Source organism: Helicoverpa zea, chromosome 2, assembly GCF_022581195.2.
Source record: "Helicoverpa zea isolate HzStark_Cry1AcR chromosome 2, ilHelZeax1.1, whole genome shotgun sequence".
Lineage (NCBI taxonomy): Eukaryota > Metazoa > Arthropoda > Insecta > Lepidoptera > Noctuidae > Helicoverpa > Helicoverpa zea.
The window spans coordinates 9,426,130-9,450,094 of NC_061453.1; the positions used below are offsets into that span (position 1 = coordinate 9,426,130).

Sequence of the window (23,965 nt, forward strand, 5' to 3'; positions counted from 1 at the left end):
ATTATGCTTGGTGAAGATGTCCTGAAGCAGGTCGATAAATTTCGATATTTGGGGAGCACTATAACAGCAAAGTGCGACCTTGACGCCGAAATCAATAGCAGAATTGGTGCTGCAGCCGCTGCTTTCGGCAAATTCGACAAGAAGGTCTTCAGCTCCCATGACCTAAAGATATCCACAAAGGTTTCTGTGTATATGGCAGTTGTGTTGCCTTGTATACTCTACTCAGCGGAAACATGGACACCGTACCGACGCCACATCAAGCAACTAGACCGCTTCCACCTCAAATGTCTGCGCAAAATATTAAATATCTGTTGGTTTGATCGTGTGCGTAACACAGAAGTGTTGAGGAAAGCCAATGTAGGTGGCATTGAAGCATACCTCATGAGGAGACAGCTTCGTTGGTGCGGGCATGTACTGCGCATGCCGGATACTAGAGTGGCCAAGCGCATCCTCTACTCCGAGTTGCAGGAGGGCAAGCGGAAACGTGGCGGACAGCTGCTGCGATACAAGGATGTGCTGAAGCGTCACATGAAAAGCTGTTCCATTGACCCGTCTCAGTGGGAGAATCTGGCATCCAACCGCAGAGACTGGAGAAGCCGCGTTAAAGCCAAAGTCTTTGACTTTGAAGCACGCCGACTTTCTGAGTTGGATGCCAAACGAGATGAGTTGAAAGCTCGACCACCTGTAGCTATCAACTACAACTTTGTGGCTGGTACCCTGACATGTCCGCAGTGTGCGCGGACTTTCACGCACAAAATTGGATACTCCAGCCACATGAGAGCACACGCACGCCATTAGGGTCGAAGTGGTCGCCGTTGCCGAAATCGGCGTGGAAGATTATTATTATTACATACTACCGGAACAAAAACGTAACGATCTTGAATTGTAAAGCTTAGTGTACAATTAAATAATTTATGGGAGCGTGATGTCCGCGCGTGTGGTAGGTATCAAACGAAAAGGCTTACATTTAATCGGTTTTGTTTATATATGTGTGTGTAAAGGTTTATATCTAAAAATTTAGTGAGTTAATACTTTATTCTCTGTAATTGTGTTTTGAAATCGGCAGTGTGGACATTGCTCAAATTATTCTTATCCATCACGAAATTTTCATAATAGTCACTGTCCCATATTCTTGATGTTACAAAAATGGTTTAAAAATATATATTTTTCATTTTATAGCGTTTATTTTGGCATCATAGTATTTTGTTAGTATCTAAAATTTCTCACTAGGCTTGATTTTGGAAATTGTAGCGGGTATCATTAGTAATGACAACTTTTCTAGTGAGATGTGTCCAAGAAGTGACGAAAGTGAAATTATTTAGCTGATTATTTAATAATCTTATAGAATTATGCTATCGTTTTGTTTGTTTTTAAAAGATTTTAAGTATATCTTTATGCCACCATAAGTTGATTTCGTTTTAATACTTGTTTGTTTTATTTCTAATTAATTATATTTTGTGACGTTCAGGAATACTATGCATCATACGCTGACAGAAAAACTTTAATATTTCTTAAAATCATATTATAATTTTAATTTAAAATGCAGATTTAGCTAGCTAACAATATATTCTTTAATATTAGAGTAAATAAAATAGAATTCACGAAATTAAAAAAAAAATTCCTGTGCGTCACAGGGTATTCTTTTCTGAAAATCACCCATTTAGTCTATGATTAAATAAAAATAAAAGTTTTTTTTTGTCTATGGGCTACAATTGAGTTTGACGATTTGATTGTGATGATTTTTCTCGTTTTTGTGCGAAAAAGTGATATGAAATCAGATGTTGACAAACATTAGTGATTGAAATATTTAACTGTAAACAATGACACTCACATATTGGATGAGTATTGATTTACTTGTGGAATAGTTCTTTTGAAAAGCAGATAATGTAGGTAGTTTTGTTTCTATATTAAGATAACACGGGGTACGTCGTAATAACAACAATGTCTTTCTTCAAGAACGTCGCGTCAGGATTTACAGTCCGAAGTCGCGATGCTATGCTAAAAGAAGCCCTTATAAACAATCTGTCTGAGAGTGTTAAAGACATCCAATACAGTAATCAGTTTGAAGAAAACTTTCACAGCGTGTTGGGTTCCACTGACTCTACGAACACCCTGTGTATGGCCTTAGAGGCAATATTCCTTCATGGTTTAAAAGACACATTTTTAAGAAAGGCTAAAAATGCACTTACTGGTGATTCTGACCAGCAGCCGCAGCCCAACTTTTGGCTCCTTATTCTTGTGCTATCACATAGACAAAACATTGATCAAATATCGTCACTGCCACAAATCAATACAGAAATAGGGCAATGTCGGGCATGGCTGCGAATTGCATTAAATGAGTGCCTGTTGTCCTCATACATGTCTACTTTACTCAAGAATATATCTGCTGTGAAACCATTCTACAACAGAACAGCATTTGTATGTGATTCTGAAATATTAGAGGTGGCTCAAAAACTTGTTGAGGGCATAGAAACATGTATACAATTCAACCTACCAATAAATTCAAGTTTGTTAAACTATTGGCCAGAGCAGGTTCTGATGCTAGCTGGAATATGGGTGCCTAAGATCAGGCAAGCTCCTATTAGTGCTGCTTTGGATGTAGCCAGCACTATTGCGGATGAGGAAGTCAAACCTAAGTTAGCATCTACACCCACACATACCTCGAACATCACTGGACTGGGTAGGATGCTTGCTCTCAATGAAGATGAGGCTTTGAATTTTATTCTTTCAAAGGATATAAAAGATATCACAAGCCGCAGCTTAGAACCTGAGCCAGAAGATGTTACATCTAAAGATAATGCAGAAACTGAAACCACTTCTTCAAGCCCCAAGACTAAATTGAGCCCTTCAGAAATAGACAAGCCATGTACCAGCCAGGAGTCACAAAATGTGACTTGTGAATCTCCTTCATCTGTCACTTCTGAAGACTTTGTAGCTCCCACTGATGTTATTGTCACTGGCAACTCTCTATGTGGGAAGGGATGGTCAACTGATAACAATGATGATATGAATGCCTCTATCAATTCCAATTCATCTCATGGCAGCAGTATGATAAAAACACCTGAGATCAAGAGTCTGTCATCTTTGGTTGACAATACCACTAACTTTGGAGAAACATACACCACCACTCCCAATCTGCGAGACGTCATGAAGGACATTCATAAAGAATTAAAGTTGAGCTCTGATGATACAGACATATGTGATTTGAAGGTGGAAACAGAAACCCCTGAAGATCCCATGTTACAAGGTTTAGATTTTGAGGTAGTTCCCAATACTATGACAACATCTTTTACAATCCAAGAGTTACAGAAGATGAAATTACAGTTGGGGACTTTGTCAAGAGAACAAGGTTTGGATCATCAAAATTATCAATGTAAAGGATGCCAAGATTTACTGGGAAGCACCATCTCTAAAGCCAAAGTGTGTGCATTTACAGGGGAGTACTACTGTTGTAACTGCATGGACCCTAATGTATTTATTATTCCGGCACGGGTCATACACAACTGGGACTTTAAAAGATACCCAGTCTCGAAGAAATCAGCTCTCTTTTTATTAGAATTTCAACATCATCCTTGGATAGACATGAAAAAACTTAATCCCAAGATTTACAGTGGTGTTTCAGATATGGCAAATCTACGAGACCTAAGAATGCAACTCAATTTTCTTAGAGCCTACATATTTTCATGCAGGGAACCAGTCATTGAGGAGTTACAGAAGCGTGTATGGCCAAGGGAGTATCTTTATGAACATCTTCACTCTTATACAATATCAGACCTTGCTCTCATACCCAATGGTTCCCTGGCACTACAGCTAGAGAAAGTTGTAACATTTGCCAAGACTCATGTTCTAGAATGTTGGCTATGTAGTCAGAAAGGCTTTATTTGCGAAGTATGTCGCGACCCTAAAATATTGTATCCCTTTGAGACAAGTTCGACATATCGCTGTGAAGAGTGTTCAAGTGTGTTTCATGCCAAATGTCTCAATGCCAATTTACCTTGTCCTAAGTGCAAAAGGCGGCAAAACCGTACAAATGAAGCATCTTTGGTACAAGCTGTACACTCTCATTTCATTAAATAGATGAGGTCTGAGTGCATTGTACAACATACAAAACTTGCATTTAGTCTTAAAACTTAAGTTACTTGCATCATGTTTTCATTTCACTGGGTTCATGGGATGAATTACATTGCATTGTAATTACCTATGATTTGATTAGCATTGTACAAAAAAGTATATGAAATAGGAACTTCTTATTTGGAAATTGTAATTAAATGAATTTATATTAGTACTGCACAAGTACACACCTATGTAACCAAATATAATGTTAAGATTTATGGACCTAATATATTTGGGTAGCTTTATAAAGTATATATTTATACAAAAAATAGGAATACTCTTTTAACAATTTTTGTAGGTAGTAAAGGGTTTGGCTTCTAACGTAAAGAAATGTGATATGGTTAACATAGGTAGATGGACATTATTATGTACTTATAAGCATCATCGTTTATGGACATATTTTTATAAATTTAATGTGCATTGATAAAGGAGAGTATGTAAATAAAATGATATGATCATGCAGATAATCAAGTCTAAACTGTTGATATAATAAATAGGATTTTTGTGTGTTCAGTTCTACTCAGACTTAATTTGCTTATTTACAAAGCCTTTTGGCTACCGTTCATTGGATTACATTCAATATCTGTCTTAATATACATAATTTTGATAAATGCCAGAGGTATAAAGTACGCAAGTAATTACTCCAGGTTTTTGGTTTTTAGGAAGCCAATAAATCAAAAAAATATCAGTAGAATTTGCTTACCTAACTAACCGAATCTAACTTGATTAGCAGTTAATATTTTTGATATTGTGAAATTAAAAGATGAGCTGCCAGGTTTATAATATAATACAAAAACTATTTTAAATGTCACTCATTCATTATTTCTTGATGGTGGCAGTAGGTACTTGTGCAATAAGCTTTTATCTCTTTGACTGGACCACGGAGTAAGAAAAAATGAGCGGACATGCCATAAGGCAGGTCTAGGTTGAGCAAGTGGGCAAGACGAAAACGATGAGTTATGAGTGAACGAACTAGGCGTTTGGGTTCTTTTAGGCATCTTGACAAAAATTTTTGATACCTATAACAAAAAGGGGGTGGGTTTCTAAGGATTTTAAGGGCGTAGACAGCAAGGTGTCTCGTCCCCCGAACCACCCGCATTTTGGCGCTTTCCGCTACTTTCATAGGACATTTTCCGTTATGGCATCTCCGCTCGTTATTTTCTCCATGGGCTGGAGCTATAGTTTCTTATGAATAAATAGGAAAGGCAGCTGATTTATTTCATAAAACATACAAGTTTGAAAAATAAATGTCAAATATAAATTTCATTTTACTGGTAATTAATTTAACTAATCAAATTCCTTTTTTTCATATGTGCAATTAAGTACATACATAAGTTTATATGATCGGCTTAGTTTCTGCCGTCCTCTAACAGAGATCTTTATTTTCCTTCGTAATTGTCATAATATATACCTAATTTTATTGTTATCATATCATTAGTATACCAACTTATGATAGATAGTAGCGCACAGCTGACATCAATAAAATAAATAAAGAAACATGTTAATTACCTATTGTGTTTTTATCAGTCCTAAAAGAGGTCTACAATACCCTAGGTTTTTGAGTATGTTGTTTGTTAACCCCCTTTGTATTGTATTTATTTACTGATCACAGCCATTATATCACAGTAAATTTTGTAAAAAATTGTGCCCCAAATAACATACTCAGTTACAGTCGCACGTCGTTTATAGTTACTCAGTTACAGTCGTTTATATGAAACTAGCTTCTGCCAGCGGTTTCACCCGCATCCCGTGGGAACCTCTGCACGAACCCGGATAAAAAGTAGCCTATAGCCTTCCTCGATAAATGGGCTATCTAACACCGAAAGAATTGTTCAAATCGGACCAGTATTTCCTGAGATTAGCGCGTTTAAACAAACAAACAAACTCTTCAGCTTTATAATATTAGTATAGATTATATTTATAAGGGCGAACCCAAGGTCTCCACCAAATGCAGCTCTGTGCGAACAGTTCCGGCTTTAACTCTACCAGCGCCCTGGGCGAGATTTCTACGGCGCCCTCCAACTGCAATTCAAACCCGTAGAAAAAACAGAGACATATACATATAGCGAATTTTTTTTTATAGTTAACAAGTCAAAGCAAAAATTACGTAAAATGTAGCCCAATCGAGCATAAGTTATTGCTGGTTGGTGAATGCAAAAACACGGGAACGTAGCTTCTGATTGCGCGAGCGAAGCGAGCGCGAAATTTTTTGTTATACTTTAGAACTCAAAACAAAAATTACTTGAAATGTAGCCCAAACTTACATAACTCTTTGTTGGTGTTGACGCCTATGTATTAAAATTTGAGACTTATAGTAGTACCGTAAATAAGAAAGTTCATATGGAAACTAGAAGTTACTTTCTTATTAATAAAAGGATTTAAAAACGACGCTACCTTTTTGCTAGGGTAGACTAAAAAATGTTGAAAAATAAAAACAACTGTAAAGTGAAGCAAGCCCGAAAATGTTTCAGTTTTGGATCACTAAAAGTCCTAAACATCTATACTAATATTATGAAGAGGAAAACTTTGTTTGTTGGTTTGTTTGTTTGGTTGTAATGAATAGGCTCAACTACTGGACAGTTTTTAAAAATTCTTTCACTATTCGAAAGCTACATTATCCACGAGTAACATAGGCTATATTTTATCCCGGTACGGGCAGTAGTTACCACGGGCCGCGGGTGAAACCGCGGGAAAACGGCTAGTATATAATAAAAGGCAATAATTGTGAAGTGAAGAAACCACGAGCGAAGGGAGTGCGAATTTTTTTCGTCTAATGTAAATCTAACGCGCCCGGCATTATACGACAATATTTCTTGGTCCAGGAGCATACCGCGGCGCCCCTGAGCCCGCGGCGCCCGGGTTATTCACACACCATGCACCATAGGTTAAGGCGGCCCTGATGCTATCCATACATTTGGACACAGTTCTTGTTGGATTCAGTTGCGATCTTTGATGAAATTTAAAACAAAAATAGGAGTAACATTCTGATCAAGGATTGGTTAGGGGCACCTTCGGCGCCCTACCCTAAAGCCGCTACTGTGTGCGAATTTTTGTTATTTCAAATGTCTAACAAATTTACTGGGCTATCCCAGTCAATTTAGACATAACATGGATGCACCTATACAATAGGGCTACGTGTCACGGGTTCGACTCCCGCACGGGACAACTAGAATTGTACCGTTTCTTCCTGGGTCTGGGTGATTTGTGCCCGAAAAGCACCCACGATTCAGGAGAAAATATAAATGTGTGTCAAGTAAACAACATTGCAGGTAAAATTAAATGATACAAAAAACATTCAAATTTCAAAACATGTACTTATTTAAATATTTTATTTACAATTTGTAATCGATTTACCGTTAAGCTTAAATACTATCTGTTTAAATTCAACACATCACTTAAATAACTACTTGACTGGCCTTTGTGTCGAGCATTTGGCGATTTTCTTGAAAAATCACCGCTTGGTCTTTTGTCTTCGAAATCGTTAATATAGTTGGGATCGTCTACTGTATATTCTTTGAAACATTGATTCAACAGTTTATCAGGTTCATCTTGCTTGCTTTTAGTTTTCTTCTTGGCTTGGTAGCTGAGCGCATCTTTGTCAAAGTCAAGAGGAACGATGCCAAGTTCTCCGCTGTATCGATTTTTAGCAACTTGTAGATACTTTTTACCGCGCACTGCTGTGAGTCGTTTGTCCTGTAAAACAAAAAAGATCATTGCAACATTTTTTCTTAATAAACATGATAAAATACAAGGTTCAAAGAATTCATATTTTACCTGAATTATAAGAACATTATCTGCTTCTTGTGAAGCTTTCGCACTTCCAAATATGGAACTCGTGGATAAGTCCTCCGATTCACGTTCCTGAAAGTAAACGTAAATATATTAAATTAACTTATAGTGGTACCTTCATGCTGTGATTTTGCTGTTTGATCTGTTCTATTTGACAGAGGCACCATCCAATCTGATTGAGCTACTAAAGCCCAAGTTCATCAACAGCATAAACAAAAAATCTTGTCCGACCTTTCTGGGATGCATGACGAGCGTGACGTGGCAGTGCCTTGCGGTGGCGAAGGCTCGGAAGGCGGCGATGACGGCGTCCTGGCGCAGGTAGCGGTCGCCGTCGCGCTCCTCGCCCAGTCCCAGCATGAACTGCACGTTGTCCACTATCACGTGGGAGATGTCGTGCATGTAGCGGGCGTGTTCCACTGCCTGTGTATGTATGACAAGATGTAAGTTAGCTATGTACGTCTATTTCAGATTTCAGCTAAATTGGTTTAATTTACACTGAAATCCGAAAACCAAAAAAATATACATATATGTTCTTTTGAATTAAATATTTTGAGCTATGTGATTCAGATTTATTGTTTTTCATATTTTTTTAAATTTCTTTGACCACGATAGGGACCAGTTCTTTTTTTGAAAGGGTGATTCCAGTCAGAAGAGATAAGCAGTTTAAATTATAAAATTTTCAGTTGTTTTTTAACTATTAACTACTACTACACTACTATTACTAATAGTTTTTTTTTGAAAATTGGATGTAAGTACTCAGTGACATAAGGAGCGAACTGAATGTAGCTGTATAAAATTGACAAACAATATAAACTACCTATCCAGTGCCGGTTTTAACTCTACCAGCCCTGGGCGAGATTTCTACGGCGCCCTCCAACTGCAATTCAAACCCATACGAAAAACAGAGACACTTGTAGTTACCGATTGCGCGAGCGAAGTGAGCGCGAATTTTTTTTATAGTCAAAGTCAAAGCAAAAATTACGTAAAATATAGCCCAATCGTACATAAGTTATTGCTGGTTGGTGAATGCAAACCAGGGGAACAGAGCTTCTGATTGCGCGAGCGAAGCGAGCGCGAAATTTTTTGTTATATTTTGGAACTCAAAACAAAAATTACTTAAAATGTAGCCCAAACGTACATAACTCTTTGCTGGTGTTGGCGGCTATGTATTAAAATTTTGGGACTTAAAGTAGTACCGTAAATAAGAAAGTTCACATGGGAACTAGAATTTACTTTCTTATTAATAAAAGGACTTAAAAACGACGCTACCTTTTTGCTAGGGTAGACTAAAAAAAAATGAAAAATAAAAACAACTGTAAAGTGAAGCAAGCCCGAAAATTTTTGAGTTTTGGATCAGTAAAAGTCTTAAACATATATAATAAAAGGCAACTGTGAAGTAAAGAAATCGCGAGCGAAGCGAGCGCGAAAATTTTAGAGTTTTGGGACGTAAAAGTAGTGTTTGTTCGAGAATTTCTCAAATTTAACGCGAAATTAAACACAAATTAAAAGAAACCGTGACTGGATCGACAGTCAGCTGTATGTGTTTGTTTCTTCGGTGCTCCAACTTTTTGTTAAATTGAGAACTCTAAAAGTAAACGCAGAAGAAATTTGAAATAAAGAAGAAACCGCGAGCGAAGTGAGCGCTTTTTTTTTCTTCGAAGTCTGCAGCAAATTTGCTTGTCTATTTGACATTTTACAAGGCTAAACTTCCATATAACGCAAGCAATCCCATGTTTATTATTTTTACTGGCTAGGAATTGACTTGGTTGGTGGTTTTAAAGATTGTTATTGAAAAACCTATTTGACTTCTAATCCTCTCAAGTTGAGTGATCGTCTTATGGAATCTAATGTCCTAGGCCTGTATGGCCTTTGGACAAATCTAACGCGCCCGGCATTATACGACAATACATTAATTTAATTGAAATTTCTTGGTCCAGGAGCGTACCGCGGCGCGGGCGCCCCTGAGCCCACGGCGCCCGGTTTAATCGCACACCCTGCACCATAGGTTTAGACGGCCCTGATGCTATCCATACATTTGGATACAGTTCTTGTAGGTTGCGATCTTTGATGAAATTTAAAATAAAAATAGGAGTAACTTGAATTAAAATAGGAGATTCTGATCAAGGATTGGTTAGGGCGCCTGTGGCGCCCCTTACATCCGGCGCCCTGGGCCGTCGCCCAACCGCGCCCTACCCTAAAGCCGTTACTGTACCTACCCCATTAACTAACTAAAAGTAACACGTTAGCATCTCACCTCCATGACAACTTTGATGGGTTGTTGTCCATGAAAGGCGAGGTAATAGATGGGGAGCTTCTCGAAGTCGTCAGCGAACTTGTTGAAGTCCTGCAGGTTCTGCTCCAGAGGCACTCCGGCGAACTGCTGCAGCATGGTGCGAGCCAGCCGGGAGTTACGGATCTCGAAGCTACCCCATAATGTGTTCACCTGTTTTTTGCGAAAGGAGAATGTTCGGTAGGTAAGTGATAATGTAATGTAATATTATGATTTTGCGTACATTCAACTGATATCTAGGCATAACCACTGAAGAAAACTAGTTACTGCTATATAACTGCATCGTCAATATTGCAGTGCCGTAACTAGCCTTTTATGCGCCCGGTGCGAGCTTTCAAAACTGCGCCCTTGAAAAATGCTCTAACCAGGCTCTGACAATAAAGTGGACAAATGTGCATAAAAATAAATCTATCTATTTTTTGTTTACGAAGGTATAGGTACTTAGTAGATTTCTTTAAGATAAAAATTGTTTATTCAAAATCTATCTCTCGCTCGCTAGTGCGTCAGTAACGCCGCACGCGTAGTTAATGAATAAAATCAAAGATAAAGGGAGGACCAATGAATGTGGCTGACAGCAATGACAGCGTAACGTGAACTATATGTACATCTCCTCAGCTAGATTGACAGATTTGCTTAGAACTTCTAAGTTAGAAGTGGGTAGAGGTTTGGTCTTGACACGGTGTGCTTACTTAACCTTAAATTTTGCTTTCGGAAAGAGGTTTTAGTGCTGTTTCTGTGGTGTGTTTTTGTTTTTTGTTTGGTGAAGGATTTTTGTAAGTCTAAATTTATATAGTCTAAGTATTTAACACTCATTTCCCAAGGAAATGAGTGACAAAGAACCCCCTGATGGGGGTGGAGGGGTTCCTCCAGATATAGACATCTTAGATTGTTCCCAAGACATAAATGTAAGTCTTCAGCAGAGATCTGCCCTTAAACGACCTGCGGATTCAGATTCCTCCATTGAATCCAAGAAAAACAGACCTCCGTCTGATTCAATTCAGTCGGTTTTTTCGAAGCCTGGATTCGAAACCAACTCCAAACTTTTCTACAATGAGTGTGACAGAGCACCCTTCACTGTTTTTGTATCCAAAATTGAGCCTGATCCTGCCACTGGTACAACTTTAAAAGTCCTGAAGTTCGCTCAGTTCTTGCACAAAAATAACGTCAAAGGCATTTCTGAAGGTGGAATTAAGTCCCTAGGACGCAATAAACTCGCCATTGAATTCAAGACTGCTTCGGAGGCCAATAGTTTTGTGGAGAGTGACTTTCTTACCTCAAATAACTATAGTGCTAAAATCCCCCGCTTCCAAATTACTCGTATGGGCATTGTCAGGGATATCCCTACCGACTGGACCTTGGAGGACTTAGTCTCAGGGGTAGAAACTCCTCGCAATTGTGGGGAGGTCATTCGGGCTAGACGCCTCAACTTTAAAAATAAGAAAGGGGATACAGTAACGTGGTCCCCTTCTTCTACGGTGGTTCTGACTTTCGCTGGTCAAACTCTCCCAGAGAGAGTTTTCTGGGAGAGTTTGACCAGCGAAAGTGTTACAATGCCTCCCTCCCTGTCTCAGTCTATCATCTCCCAACAATCCAATGCCGCAACTGCCTCCGTTTTGGCCACATCCGCTCTCAGTGTAGGTCGAAAGCTCGATGCTTTAAATGCGCTCAGCCGCATCCTGGTGACAGCTGCAACGTCCCTGACTCACAGGTAACTTGCATTTTAGGCGATGGTGGCAACCACAAGGCTACAGACGATCAATGCCCTGAACATTCACGCCAAAAAAATATCAAAATGGTTATGTCTCAGGAGAACCTCAGCTATAGTGAGGCGTCTGCAAGATTCCCGCGAGTTAAACGCTTCTACTCTAACGTCACGGCGAACTCCCCACAATACCATTCCACACAGGCTCTCGCTCCCGACTTCTCTCAGCTTTTTGCTTCCCCTCTCTTGTCTCCTTCTTCTCCATCTGCCTCCCCCTCCAAAACATCGTACACCAAAACAGTTTTCCGTTCCCCCAGACCTAGACCCGAGCTGAGCAAGTCATACGATGTTCAGGCCCATAGGTCGATTGTATCGTCCCCCAATTCCTCTCAGCCAAATGGCTGTGCTTTACAGCAGCCTCCTAACACAGAATCCACTCCCCTTTGTACTCCTAATGATAACCTTATTGAACTTCTCACTTGCTCCCTTATCAACATCCTCTCCAAATTTAGTGATGCCATACCGAACAACGTCCTCATACTTGTTGAGCAGCTGCTTCAATCTTGGATCCGTAGAAATGCCAAAGATCCTTCAATGGAATAGCAGAAGTATCACTCAAAAAAAGCACGATTTACTGTTCCTATTGAATCGCCACAATCCCATTGTTTTTGCCTTGTCGGAGACATGGTTGAGGCCGGGGTCCCCTTTTAGGGTTCCTGGTTTCTCGTGTCTCCGGGATGACAGAGACGACGGTCGAGCGGGATGCGCCCTGCTAGTTAGCAGATCAGTCCCCTTTTCCCAGATTCCCATCCCTCTACATAATCCTGGTCTCCATGTTGTTGCCATTAGAGCCATGGACGTCTCCTTTGTTTCCGCCTACATTCCTCACCCTAATGCCAACATCCTGTCTGAATTTAACCATATTCTCTCCACCATTCCCAGCCCTTTGGTGGTGCTAGGCGATTTTAATTGCCGTCACACGCTCTGGGGTTCTCATACTAATGATCCCTCATCTAGCTTTCTACTAGACCTACTAGATGATATGAACCTCTGTGTCCTGAATGATGGATCTGCTACCCGTAGGGTCTCCCCTACACAAAATGCTAGTGTCCCTGACCTTTCTTTTGCCTCTCCCACTCTAGTCTCAATTCTCTCTTGGTCTGTCCTGCCTAATTCATATGGCAGTGACCATTTCCCCATCTTAATTACTTTTCATAATTCCTTCTCCCCTAACCCTCCCATTCAACCTCTCCAGAAATATCGCCTCCTTCAAGCTGACTGGGGTAAATTTTCTTCCTTGGTAGATTCAGAACTTCACACCCTTCCCCAGGTAAACTCCTCTAATTCCCATGACGTCTATGAAAATTTTGTCTCCTCTTTAAAACGTGCGGCTGACGCGTCTATCCCCCTAAAAAACTCTGCCCGGAAATTTATTTCCTCCCCTCCATGGTGGGACGCCGAGTGCACCGATAGCGTTCGAAAACGGAGAGAAGCAGAAATCCGATACGCATCCTCTATTAATATGACCAATTATCTCGATCTTAAGAAAACTTCGGCACGCACCTGCAGATTATTGGCGAAAAAGAAAAAATCTGGTTGGCATAACTTCTGCGAATCGTTGTCTCCCCGTTCACCAGTATCGATAGTCTGGAAAAGAATTAAGGCATATCGCAGAGTCTTAGACGCCCATTCCTCAGACATTTCTTCCAATGACTCCAGTTGCTGGCTAGAAGACTTCATAAGTAAGCTAGCCCCTCCCTCTGTCCCTAGTTTTGAATGCCTTTCCTTGTCAGACTCTCCTCCCCCCTCTTCTGATAAATTCGATGAACCTTTTTCTCTTTCTGAATTATCTTGTGCTTTGGACCATCTGCGGGATTCCGCCCCGGGTGTAGATGGTATCCCATATTCTTTCATCTGTAAATCCTCTTCTCTTTGTAAACAAATACTCCTCAACCTTTTCAACTCTTTCTTCCTCTCTGGGGTAGTCCCCGAGTCTTGGAAATGCCAAATTATCTATACTATTCTTAATATATAATTATATATATTATAATATATATTATTATAAATCCAAAAGATTCCTCCTCATACAGACCCATTGCTCTGTCCTCTGTTCTGGCTAAAATCATGGAGAACCTTATCAAGAACCGGCTTGAATGGTTTTTGGAAAGTAAAGGCATCTTATCTCCTTCTCAGTTTGGCTTCCGAAGAGGGATGGGTACTCTGGACAGCCTTAGCATTTTCGTTTCGGATGTTCGAATCGCTTTTTCAAAAAATGAAAGCGTAGTTGGTGTCTTTCTTGATGTTGCATCAGCTTACGATAACGTCCAACTTCCACTACTCAGGCAGAAGATGCATCAGCTGAGTGTTCCTGTGAGGTTGGTTAACATAATCTGCAACATGCTAATGTCTCGAACGATCACTATCCGTCATCAACATTCCGTTTCCCCATCCCGTTTAGTCTGGAAAGGCCTGCCCCAGGGCTCGGTCTTAAGCCCTATCCTGTATAACTTATATACTCACGATTTAGAGTCTTCGGTTAACTGCTTCTGCAAAATTCTACAGTACGCGGATGATATTGCCCTCTATTATAGTTTCTCCTCCCCTCAAGATGCCTCTTCTCGCTTAAACTCTGCTCTATACTACCTCAATCAGTGGCTATGCGACCATGGCCTTAGCCTATCAGTGCCTAAATGCAATGCGGTTGTCTTTTCTCGCAAACGTAATATCCCCCCTATTAACCTATCTATTGATAATGTTCCCATTTCTACTCTTGACAAAATTAAATTTCTCGGTATAATTCTTGACTCTAAATTATCTGGCCTTCACCATCTAGAATACATTAGCAAAAAATGTGAAAAAGGTGTGAACGCCCTACGTGCCCTTTCTGGGGTTCGGTGGGGTGCTCACCCATCAACCCAAAGAATCCTTTATAATGCCATAATCCGGAGCCACTTTGACTACGGCAGCTTTCTGTTGGAGCCATGTAACAAAATTGCCTTAGCCAAATTGGATAAGATCCAAGCCAAATGTTTGCGAATTATTACAGGAGCTATGAAATGTTCCCCTATAAACGCTCTGCAGGTGGAATGTTTGGATCCTCCTCTTAACTTACGCAGACAATACCTCTCGGATAGATTCTTTTTCAAAGCTCTCCAAATTAAATCCCACCCCCTTCTTCCTCTTTTAAAAACACTGCATGAGCTTATTGCCTCTTCCCGTTACTGGTCACACAAACTTCCTCCTCCCCTTATTAACAGCTACAGTAAAGTCAATGATCCTCACATATCCCTAGTCCAGTCCAATACTAACCCTCTTTTTGAAGTTAGTTTCGAAACGTTACTCTTTCAACCGAAAGTCATTCTCAGCCTCGGTATTTCCAAACATGACCCTGGTGCTAATAATAAATTAAATAAGATTTTAACCGAAGACTGGCAAGACTGGCTCACTATGTACACTGATGCTTCCAAAATTTCAGAAGATGGCATTGTGGGAACTGCGGTGTGGATCCCTAAATATAAAATTATTCTGAGCAATAAAGTTTCTCCACACTCCTCTATCTATACAGGGGAATCAATAGCCCTTTTAGAAGCTGTTAAATACGTCGATTCTCATAGTCTAAACAAAACTTTAATTCTTTCTGACTCTCTAAGCTGCCTTCAAGATTTGATAAAATTTCCTTTTCGTGCTCGTCATAACTTCCCCATTATTCTTCAGATCAAGCAACTTCTGTTTAAATGTCACTCTTCAGGTATTCAAGTTACTTTGGCCTGGATCCCCAGTCACTCGGGCATCGTGGGTAACGATAATGCAGATTCACTTGCCAAGGTAGCAATTCGAAATGGAGATGATTCTTACCTCAGGACTTGTTTCCCTCGAGATCTGTGCTGCACCGCCAAACCTTCTATGATGAAGAGCTGGGATTCCCTTTGGCAGAAAACCCGTAAAGTCAAAGGTAAATTCTTCGGATCCATTCAACCTTCTATTCCTCACAAAGCTTGGTTTAGTAAACACAAGAATTTTAAGAAATTGGCTACATCGGTCATCATTCGATTGCGGCTTGGTTTTGTCTGTACTCCAGTTTTTTTGGCTAAGATCAGAGTCAGAGATCATTCTATCTGTGAATGTGGCCTGGAGGAGGGTACTCTGGAACACTTATTCTTTTCCTGCCCCCGTCTTATTACGCCCCTTTATGACCTCCTTCCTAATGACATCCCACGTCCTATTAACATTCCTTTTTTACTAACCCTAGTCCATTCTCCCATTATTAAAACGTTATATAAGTTTATTATAGTTCGGCCATTCAGAGAATGCGTTCCTGACACGTCGCGATTGAACTGACGACGTAACTTTGCAATGGCGTTGCAGTTACGATAAAAATATTTTTGCTGGTTGTTTACCGTTTTAACAATTGAGGAGCATTAAAACAACATTATTATATCAATAATCAATGAATGTTATTACGTCGTCAGTTCAATCGCGACGTGTCAGGAACGCATTCTCTGAATGGCCGAACTATAGTATTAATCAGATATATATATAACATAATTCACCGCCTATACTCACAATAGTTATTATTGTTTCGATGTTTCGATGTTACTTTTTCGCTCTTACTTCAAATATGTATGACATTGACAATACTGACAATTAATCATTTATGTTCTAACAGCTGTGCCGTCTCGTGTTTGTCACAAATACTAACAAATGTTTTGTCCCCCTTTTTCAGCTCTACAATCGCTGTAGTCACTAGAGAATAATAAGTATTATTTTATTTTTAATTAAAAACCGATCAGTGTAATTTCCTACCTTGACGTTGGCAAAATCTTCGATACAAATGAAGGAGCCATAAACAAAAAGAAGAAGAAGAAGAAGAAGTTAGAAGTGGCGCCCTCCAAATGAATATAGACAGAAATTGTCTCATAGTTACTTTTTACTTTTGTTTGTGTATGTAATATTGCGAGTAAGACAAGGTGGATTTATATTTTTTGTCTGATGTGTCGTGACATGACGCGTCAGAACTGGGGCCCGATTCTCCTAAGTTAATAATGTCAAAATCGAATCGCAATATGATCGCAATAGCAGTTTTAACCATATCGGGCATTCTGCTACTAATAAAAGACCAATCGTATTCGATTGACATTTGATTGGTGTGCGATTGGTCTGCTATTTTGGTGATTTTGGTCTATACGGTAGTTTGCTGTACAATCATTTTGCAATCGTAAATCATTTGCAGACAAAATGATTCATTATTGAATGACAGAAAAGGATAAAAACGTTTATTTCAAAGAAAAAATAGCGGAATGTCACATACGCTTTAATCTTAATCGAGTCGGGATTGGATCTCAGTCGAATCGAGTCGAACGTGAATCGTATGTCGCTTAAGTAAAATTAGGAGAATTGGGCCCCTGTATCGGTTCCATACATAAGCCATCACAACACAACACGTTACGCACTAGTGTGAACGTTACCATCCTACTAATATTATAAACGCGAAAGTTTGTATACATGGATGGATGGATGTTTGTTCCTCTTTCACGCAAAAACTACTGAATGGATTTTAATGAAACTTTACAATAATATAGCTTATACATTAGAATAACACATAGGCTGCAATCAGTGCCGGCTTTAATTCTACTAGCGCCCTGGGCGAGATTTCTACGGCGCCCCCAACTGCAATTCAAACCCATACGAAAAACAGAGACATAGTATATGTAGTTACCGATAGCGCGAGCGAAGCGAGCGCGAATTTTTTTTTCATAGTTCACAAGTCCAAGCAAAAATTACCTAAAATGTAGCCCAATCGTACATAAGTTATTGCTGGTTGGTGAATGCAAAAACACGGGAACACAGGTTCTGATTGCGCGAGCGAAGCGAGTTCGAAATTTTTTGTTATATTTTAGAACTCAAAACAAAAATGACTTAAAATGTTGCCCAAACGTACATAACTGTTTGCTGGTGTTGGCGCCTATGTATTAAAATTTTGGGACTTAAAGTAGTACCGTAAATAAGAAAGTTCATATGGGAACTAGAATTCACTTTCTTATTAATAAAAGGACTTAAAAACGACGCTACCTTTTTGCTAGGGTAGACAAAAAAATGTTGAAAAATAAAAACAACTATAAAGTGAAGCAAGCCCGAAAAAGCTTTTTTGAGATTTGGATCACTAAAAGTCCTTAACATATACCTATAATAAAAGGCGACTGTGAAGTGAAGAAGCCGCGAGCGAAGGGAGCGCGAATTTTTTTGAGTATTGGGACATTAAATTCAAAGTAGCTAAATGTGAAAAAAACGTAAGTGTAAAGAAACCGCGAGCGAAGCGAGCGCGAAAATTTTTGAGTTTTGGGACATAAAAGTAGTGTATCTAACGCGCCCGGCATTGTATGACAATACATTAATTTAATTGAAATTTCTTGGTCCAGGAGCGTACCGCGGCGCCCCTGAGCCCGCGGCGCCCGGGTTATTCGCACACCATGCACCATAGGTTAAGGCGGCCCTGATGCTATCCATACATTTGGATACAGTTCTTGTAAGCTGCGATCTTTGATGAAAATTAAAACAAAAATAGGAGTAAAATTCTGATCAAGGATTGGTTGGGGGCCGGGGGCCGTATGTCCGGCGCCCTGGGCCGTCGCCCAACCGCACCCTACCCTAAAGCCGCTACTGGCTACAATTTATAAACATATTGTTCGAAATACTAATCCTGCGCAGACGAAGTCGCGGGCACCAGCTAGTACTAAATGTATGAAACCGATACCGTTCTGACGCGTCACGTCACGACACATCAGACAAATATAAAACCACCTTTACAAGTGTTGTTGTTTCAAGATCGCTTGAAAAATGCCATATAGATATAGATAGTACAGAGGGCGCGTCTACACCATATTCGCAATAAAACAAAATGTACCTACTAACTACCATGCATGAAACAAAACTAGATACTGGTCTGGTCATTTCTGCGCCCCTCCAGGGTCTGCGCCCTGTGCCTGGGCACCGCTGGCACCGCCCTAGTTACGGCACTGCAATATTGCAGCATTATTTTTAACCGACTACAAAAACAAAGAGAGTTCTCATTCCAATTAAATTAACAACTTATTAGATAAAAAACTTCCGCTCGTAACTACAATATTGTGGACCTACGATATTATAAATAAACGAAACAGACATGCTGTTGGGCAGTGATAATATCACCGATAAGTAATGTGAAATGTAATTAGGGACGCGGTATGAATCAGTTTACCAATATCTATTAATAGATATGTAGGGCACTCATTGGTTTTGTGTTCGCAAGTGGGCAGATCTCTTCCAATTTCCCGGAAAGCAAAACAGCGGTAGTTGTCATAATTACAAATCATCGGGCTCATTTTGAGATAACGGTCAGACATAGGTTGAAGAATATAAAGCACTCAAAAATAAAGTGTTGGTTACCCCTTGCTGTGCCAAGTCGAGTGATATTTCAGCACAGAGCGTGGTCTTCCCGCAGCCTGTGGGGCCGGTCAGCACCGTGAGCTCTCCGCGTCGGTGCCCGCCCAGCAGACGCGTGAGGGCGGGAAAACGTTTCCATTTTATTCCGCGAACCTTTGTAACGATAAAATAAACTTATGCAACATGTTTTTATTTACCACTCTATGTATATTGAAACACGGTTAGCAGCTTTCAGTTTTGAATAGAGTGGAGCCAAGCCATATCACGATATTGGTGTCGTAAGAGTTGACTTAAGGAACCTTGGATGTGTTAAGAGCATGCTATCCAGCACCTTGACTCAATGGCACCTCAAGGAGAAAAGGCGTCAGGCTGGCCATAAGAAAAAAAAATTATATGTGAGTGTCTAGTGAAGTAGGAAAGTGGGCAATTGTGAGAAGTGAATTTAACTTACCCTGTCCACATTTGTGACTTCAAAGTAGACATCATCTCTTAAGGCTGCGAATGTAGTGATGGACCGATGTGCGGCGGGCTTCGCTTCTGATACCATTGTCTTGAGAGGGAGATTCGCCGCCGCCGCCTCTGACGCGCTTACTAGGCCATCTGTAGGTCTGCAAGCCAGTAGGTAGATTTCGTTCATTGCACTATATCACTAGTGTATTTTTTATAGTGTATTTTTTTATATAAAGCTTATAAAGACAGTTTTATAGAGCAGGTGGCTGTACCAATTCAGTGGTTAGAGATCATAATGGCGAAATAGTAGGACTGAGCAAGTAAATAATGAAAATATTTATATGCTTGAATATATGAATATATAACTGACCTGACAAAACGACATCTCTCTTCGCCCAGCTTCTCGGCCACGGCGCGCATGTTGTCCCACTCTCCCCACAGGCATAGCTTCTGGTAAGCTTCCAGTGTGGGCAACACAATGGGTGGCAGGCTGCAGTTGCTCAGCCAAACCAGTGTTCCTTAAATCACAGTATCATCAAAACCTCTAACTTATTCTATCTTTTCTTAAATAGTTATTGTCTTTCCTCAACTCTTCCGCTTTCGATTTTTTTACAAGAAAAAAAAAAAGAAGTACATTGTGTGACATGATCTGATCATGATCATAGACATGATTAGGGCATGCAAATTCGGTAAAACAAAAATTACCGGTAAAAATTCGGTAATAAAAATATTTTTACCGGTAAACCGGTAAAACGGTAATTTTTGTAATTTTTTTAAAAATAAGATTGGGTAGTCTTAAAGCAAAAACTAAATAAATATGCAAAGTATAAGGTGGTAAACGTTTTTTTGTGTCGTGGGCCGTAACAAAAAACATGTCAGTACCATCCGTACGCGATGTCGCCGACAAAATGCAAGAGAAACGGCTGCGATGGTACGGACATTAAAAAGGAGTGACACCTGAGGACACCGGCAGTGTGAATGTGATACTCAATCTCAATATACCCGGTCAAAGGCGCAAAGGCAGGCCGAAACCGTGGTGGTTGAGTGTCGTAATGACATGAAAATCTGCGAACTCGAAGAGGAAGATGTCTATTCAGGAGGATAGAGCGAAGTGGAAGAAGGAAGATACGGAAAGCCGACCCCGTCACAAGACGGGATAAACGCTAAGATTTACCGTAAAAAATATATTTTTCATTGAAGGGAAAGCCCTTTTTTATGGTAAATCATCAAATGACAGACTCTTTCTGTCTAATACCCATGTTTTTTAGTAGGCGTTTTATGGACCAGGGTAGCGGTAACTCTTTCGAACAATCCCGCGGCCCCGGCAGGCCTTGGCCCTGCTGGGCCCCACTGGGTTTGCTGACATCTCCCTGAGGAGCCCGTGGAACAACGCGCGCCGCTGACACGGGTCTGTTGTCGAACGATGGATGTTGTGGAACGATGAGCCACTCGAACTCACCGCCCACAGACCGACGCCTACGGTGGCCGGGAGTCGTCTCTCGACCCTTGGCGCCCGTGGTGTCTTCCTGGTCCACTACAGCGGCTGGGATGAGAGGTGCTACTCGCAGTCGCTCCGCCGTCTCCTTCTCGAGCATGACTGCTTCGCAGAAGGGGCGACGGCTTCCCATTCCGTCTAGCTCCGGACCATGGCTTGAACCAGGGAAGGACGCGAAAGGTCGCCGCTGCCTATTGCCTCGACGACAACACGGCGGTACCCTTCCCAGGCAGTGCACACCTGGACTGTGTGCTCCACCTCAGAGCAGTCCGCATGGTGGTGAAGTAAAAGCCCTTGCTCAGTAAGGTCATAGAGTAGGTAAAATAAGCATTAGCTACATTTGTACCTAGTATGAGCTGACAGCTATGAGGAAAAACAGAATAACTGAATGAATACAATTTTTTTAGATTTTATAAATTAAGATGAGAAAGAAGATTTGTATCTAACCTAGAGATAGTTAAGGACACACAAGTTTACTTTTCTAAAAAACAGCAACTATAACACTCTTACAATACGTAATGTATGCAACATTACATTATATTCAGGCTACAAAACAAAGATTTGACGTTAAATGAACAATTGCTATATTTTATCAGAAAAACGTAAAAACCGGTAAATTACCGGTTTCATATTATTTTTACCGGTAATTTAAAACCCGCAAAAATGGGCGATTTACCGGTAAAAACGAAACCGGTTAACCAGTATTGCATGCCCTAGACATGATGTTAGCTAAACAAGAATAGAAGATTATACTAAAAGATTAAGCAGATTTTGTATTGCAGATTAGATAGCTATTTAGGTTCTAAGCAATGATGATAAAAAATCATTAGATCTCCCTAAAATTTTGATAGTAATTTCCCAAAAATATTTACCAGGAATTTTTTGTGCTGCTAAATGTAATACATCTTGTATGGTCGGTACAATAATTGCTTGATCACTACGGCTAACCTTCGGCACTCTACAAGAGAACAGTCCAGCTGTATGTAGCCCATGGGTTTCTACTTCATCTTCTCTACCCGCTTGCACTTTTCGGTACCCTACGATTTTGTCTAAAGAGTTTTTTAAAGGAAAGTATAATACTGTGCGGTCATTTGATACTCTTACATCTGATAATATCTTGTTGGCATCAGGATGAAACTGTAAAAGGAATTTTTGTAAATATCACAATATTTGCATAAAATTATAGAAAGCAGTACTTTATTTATATTTATTAATAGCTTCCGCCAGCGGCTTCGCCCGCGTGGTGTGTTGATAAAAAGTAGCTTATGTGTTAATCCAGGGTATCAGCTATCTACATACCAAATTTCAATCTAATCGGTCTAGCTGTTTTTGCGTGATTGAATGATGATTGATGTCCTCCTAGCCGATTATCGGCTACGGCGGCTGTTCTCATGTAAGGAGATTAGCCAACTGCGCAGGACATATTATAGTGCACAAGCATTTGCGCAGACACAGGTGCACTCCCTATTCCTTCACTCTCATAGCCCGATGGGACGGGAATCCGACACGACCGGAAAGAGATCAGGCGCAGGACCGACATTTACGTGCTCTCCGATGCACGGGTGAATCAATCACCAACTTCCAGGCTTCGGGCTGCTTTGTGAAAGTCTCCTAAAACCCACAAAGCGATTTCGGCCCGACTCGGGAATCGAACCCGAGACCTCGTGCTCAGCAGCCACACTTGCGACAACTAGACCAACAAGGCAGTGAGATGAGTGAGTAGAGCGTGATTGAATAACAAACATACATCCATACATTCTCACAAACTTTCACATTTATAATATAAGTAGGATTTCCAAATTTTGGGACAATATTTTTTTTAATACTTACAGGAAATTCAAACAGTCTAAATAGATCTAACAATTCTGTCTCGTCTAATTGTTTTAAGGACTTTGTATCATTGACTAGTTTCTGCCAATCAGTCAGAAACTCTTCTGATTGTTTTTGGCATTTCTCAATAAAATCTTTAACAGTTGCTTCAATTTTCGTTTTCTTTACTATTCTTTCTAAAATATTCCAGTCGCCGTGTACATTGCATTTGGGACAAAGAAAGTATCCTGAAATAAGTTTAAATATGACATCACTATATTCTTTTCAATATTTTGTGTAGTCAGTAATGCAATAATGCTTAGGTAACTTGTAATAACATCAGTAGGATTTAGAGAACACAATAAATAAGTTCATCATATGTGTCAGCTCATATTGCAGTTATTGAAGTCCTGAGTCACCATTTAAGCCGTTTATGATATCTTTCGCTTCATGTTTTTAGGTTATGTTTACAATCATACTAACCAGTCGTTTTGTTCACATACACTTTACTTTCCGAACATTTCTGGTCTCCCGAACATAGGGAACACTTTGTGGTGAATGCTGTAAATCCGTCTTGCACAGCTAAGCCTTTTTGGCGCAGTAACTTTCTGATATCGGCCGCCGTTATCTTCGGAATATCATTCAGTCCTACATTGTGTATTTCTCTGTTAGGACACTTGCAGTTGTGTCCATTTATGAGGGATTTTAATACAGGATTTCGAAAAGTCTTTATATAATTTTGCATTTTATCAAAACAGTTTTTACGACGATAGACAATTTACCAAAACATAACCTCAAAATGACTACAACAAATCTGTTGACACTGACAGTTGATAAACAAAACAATGTCAACGTTTTCATTTTAAGCAGAATCTTTACATTTGCATTTCATCAAAAG

The 23,965-nt window shown here is 40.0% G+C and overlaps 3 protein-coding genes across 3 annotated transcripts; 2 read left to right on the top strand and 1 right to left on the bottom strand.

Annotated features, from left to right (window-relative positions):
• The first annotated feature begins 1,694 nt into the window (after positions 1 to 1,694).
• On the top strand, positions 1,695 to 5,621 carry LOC124645160. Its single transcript, XM_047184923.1, has one exon. It carries the CDS (start codon positions 1,942 to 1,944, stop codon positions 4,075 to 4,077), a length of 2,136 nt encoding a protein of 711 aa, XP_047040879.1. The 5' UTR covers positions 1,695 to 1,941; the 3' UTR covers positions 4,078 to 5,621.
• Positions 5,622 to 7,407: 1,786 nt separating this feature from the next.
• Positions 7,408 to 23,885, bottom strand: LOC124645168 (mitochondrial DNA helicase). Its single transcript, XM_047184934.1, has 10 exons — positions 23,551 to 23,885; positions 23,089 to 23,315; positions 22,131 to 22,395; positions 20,134 to 20,281; positions 19,765 to 19,921; positions 19,317 to 19,466; positions 10,157 to 10,345; positions 8,134 to 8,322; positions 7,888 to 7,974; positions 7,408 to 7,806 (listed from the first exon to the last, which is right to left on the bottom strand). The coding sequence occupies exons 1-10, from the start codon at positions 23,810 to 23,812 to the stop codon at positions 7,483 to 7,485; spliced, it is 1,998 nt and encodes a 665-aa protein (XP_047040890.1). The 5' UTR covers positions 23,813 to 23,885; the 3' UTR covers positions 7,408 to 7,482.
• On the top strand, positions 14,004 to 16,683 carry LOC124645151. Its single transcript, XM_047184913.1, has 2 exons — positions 14,004 to 16,181; positions 16,411 to 16,683. The coding sequence occupies exons 1-2, from the start codon at positions 14,019 to 14,021 to the stop codon at positions 16,432 to 16,434; spliced, it is 2,187 nt and encodes a 728-aa protein (XP_047040869.1). The 5' UTR covers positions 14,004 to 14,018; the 3' UTR covers positions 16,435 to 16,683.
• Positions 23,886 to 23,965: the final 80 nt, after the last annotated feature.

Coding starts and splice junctions, on each gene's coding strand:
- LOC124645160 (XM_047184923.1), top strand. CDS start 1,942: ATGTCTTTCTTCAAGAACGTCGCGTCAGGATTTACAGTCCGAAGTCGC.
- LOC124645151 (XM_047184913.1), top strand. CDS start 14,019: ATGGAGAACCTTATCAAGAACCGGCTTGAATGGTTTTTGGAAAGTAAA. Junction 16,182..16,410: donor AAACGTTATATAAGTTTATT/ATAGTTCGGCCA, acceptor TGGCCGAACTAT/AGTATTAATCAGATATATAT.
- LOC124645168 (XM_047184934.1), bottom strand. CDS start 23,812: ATGCAAAATTATATAAAGACTTTTCGAAATCCTGTATTAAAATCCCTC. Junction 10,346..19,316: donor TCGACTTGGCACAGCAAGGG/GTAACCAACACT, acceptor CGCAAAAAACAG/GTGAACACATTATGGGGTAG. Junction 7,975..8,133: donor TCGTCATGCATCCCAGAAAG/GTCGGACAAGAT, acceptor GTTTACTTTCAG/GAACGTGAATCGGAGGACTT.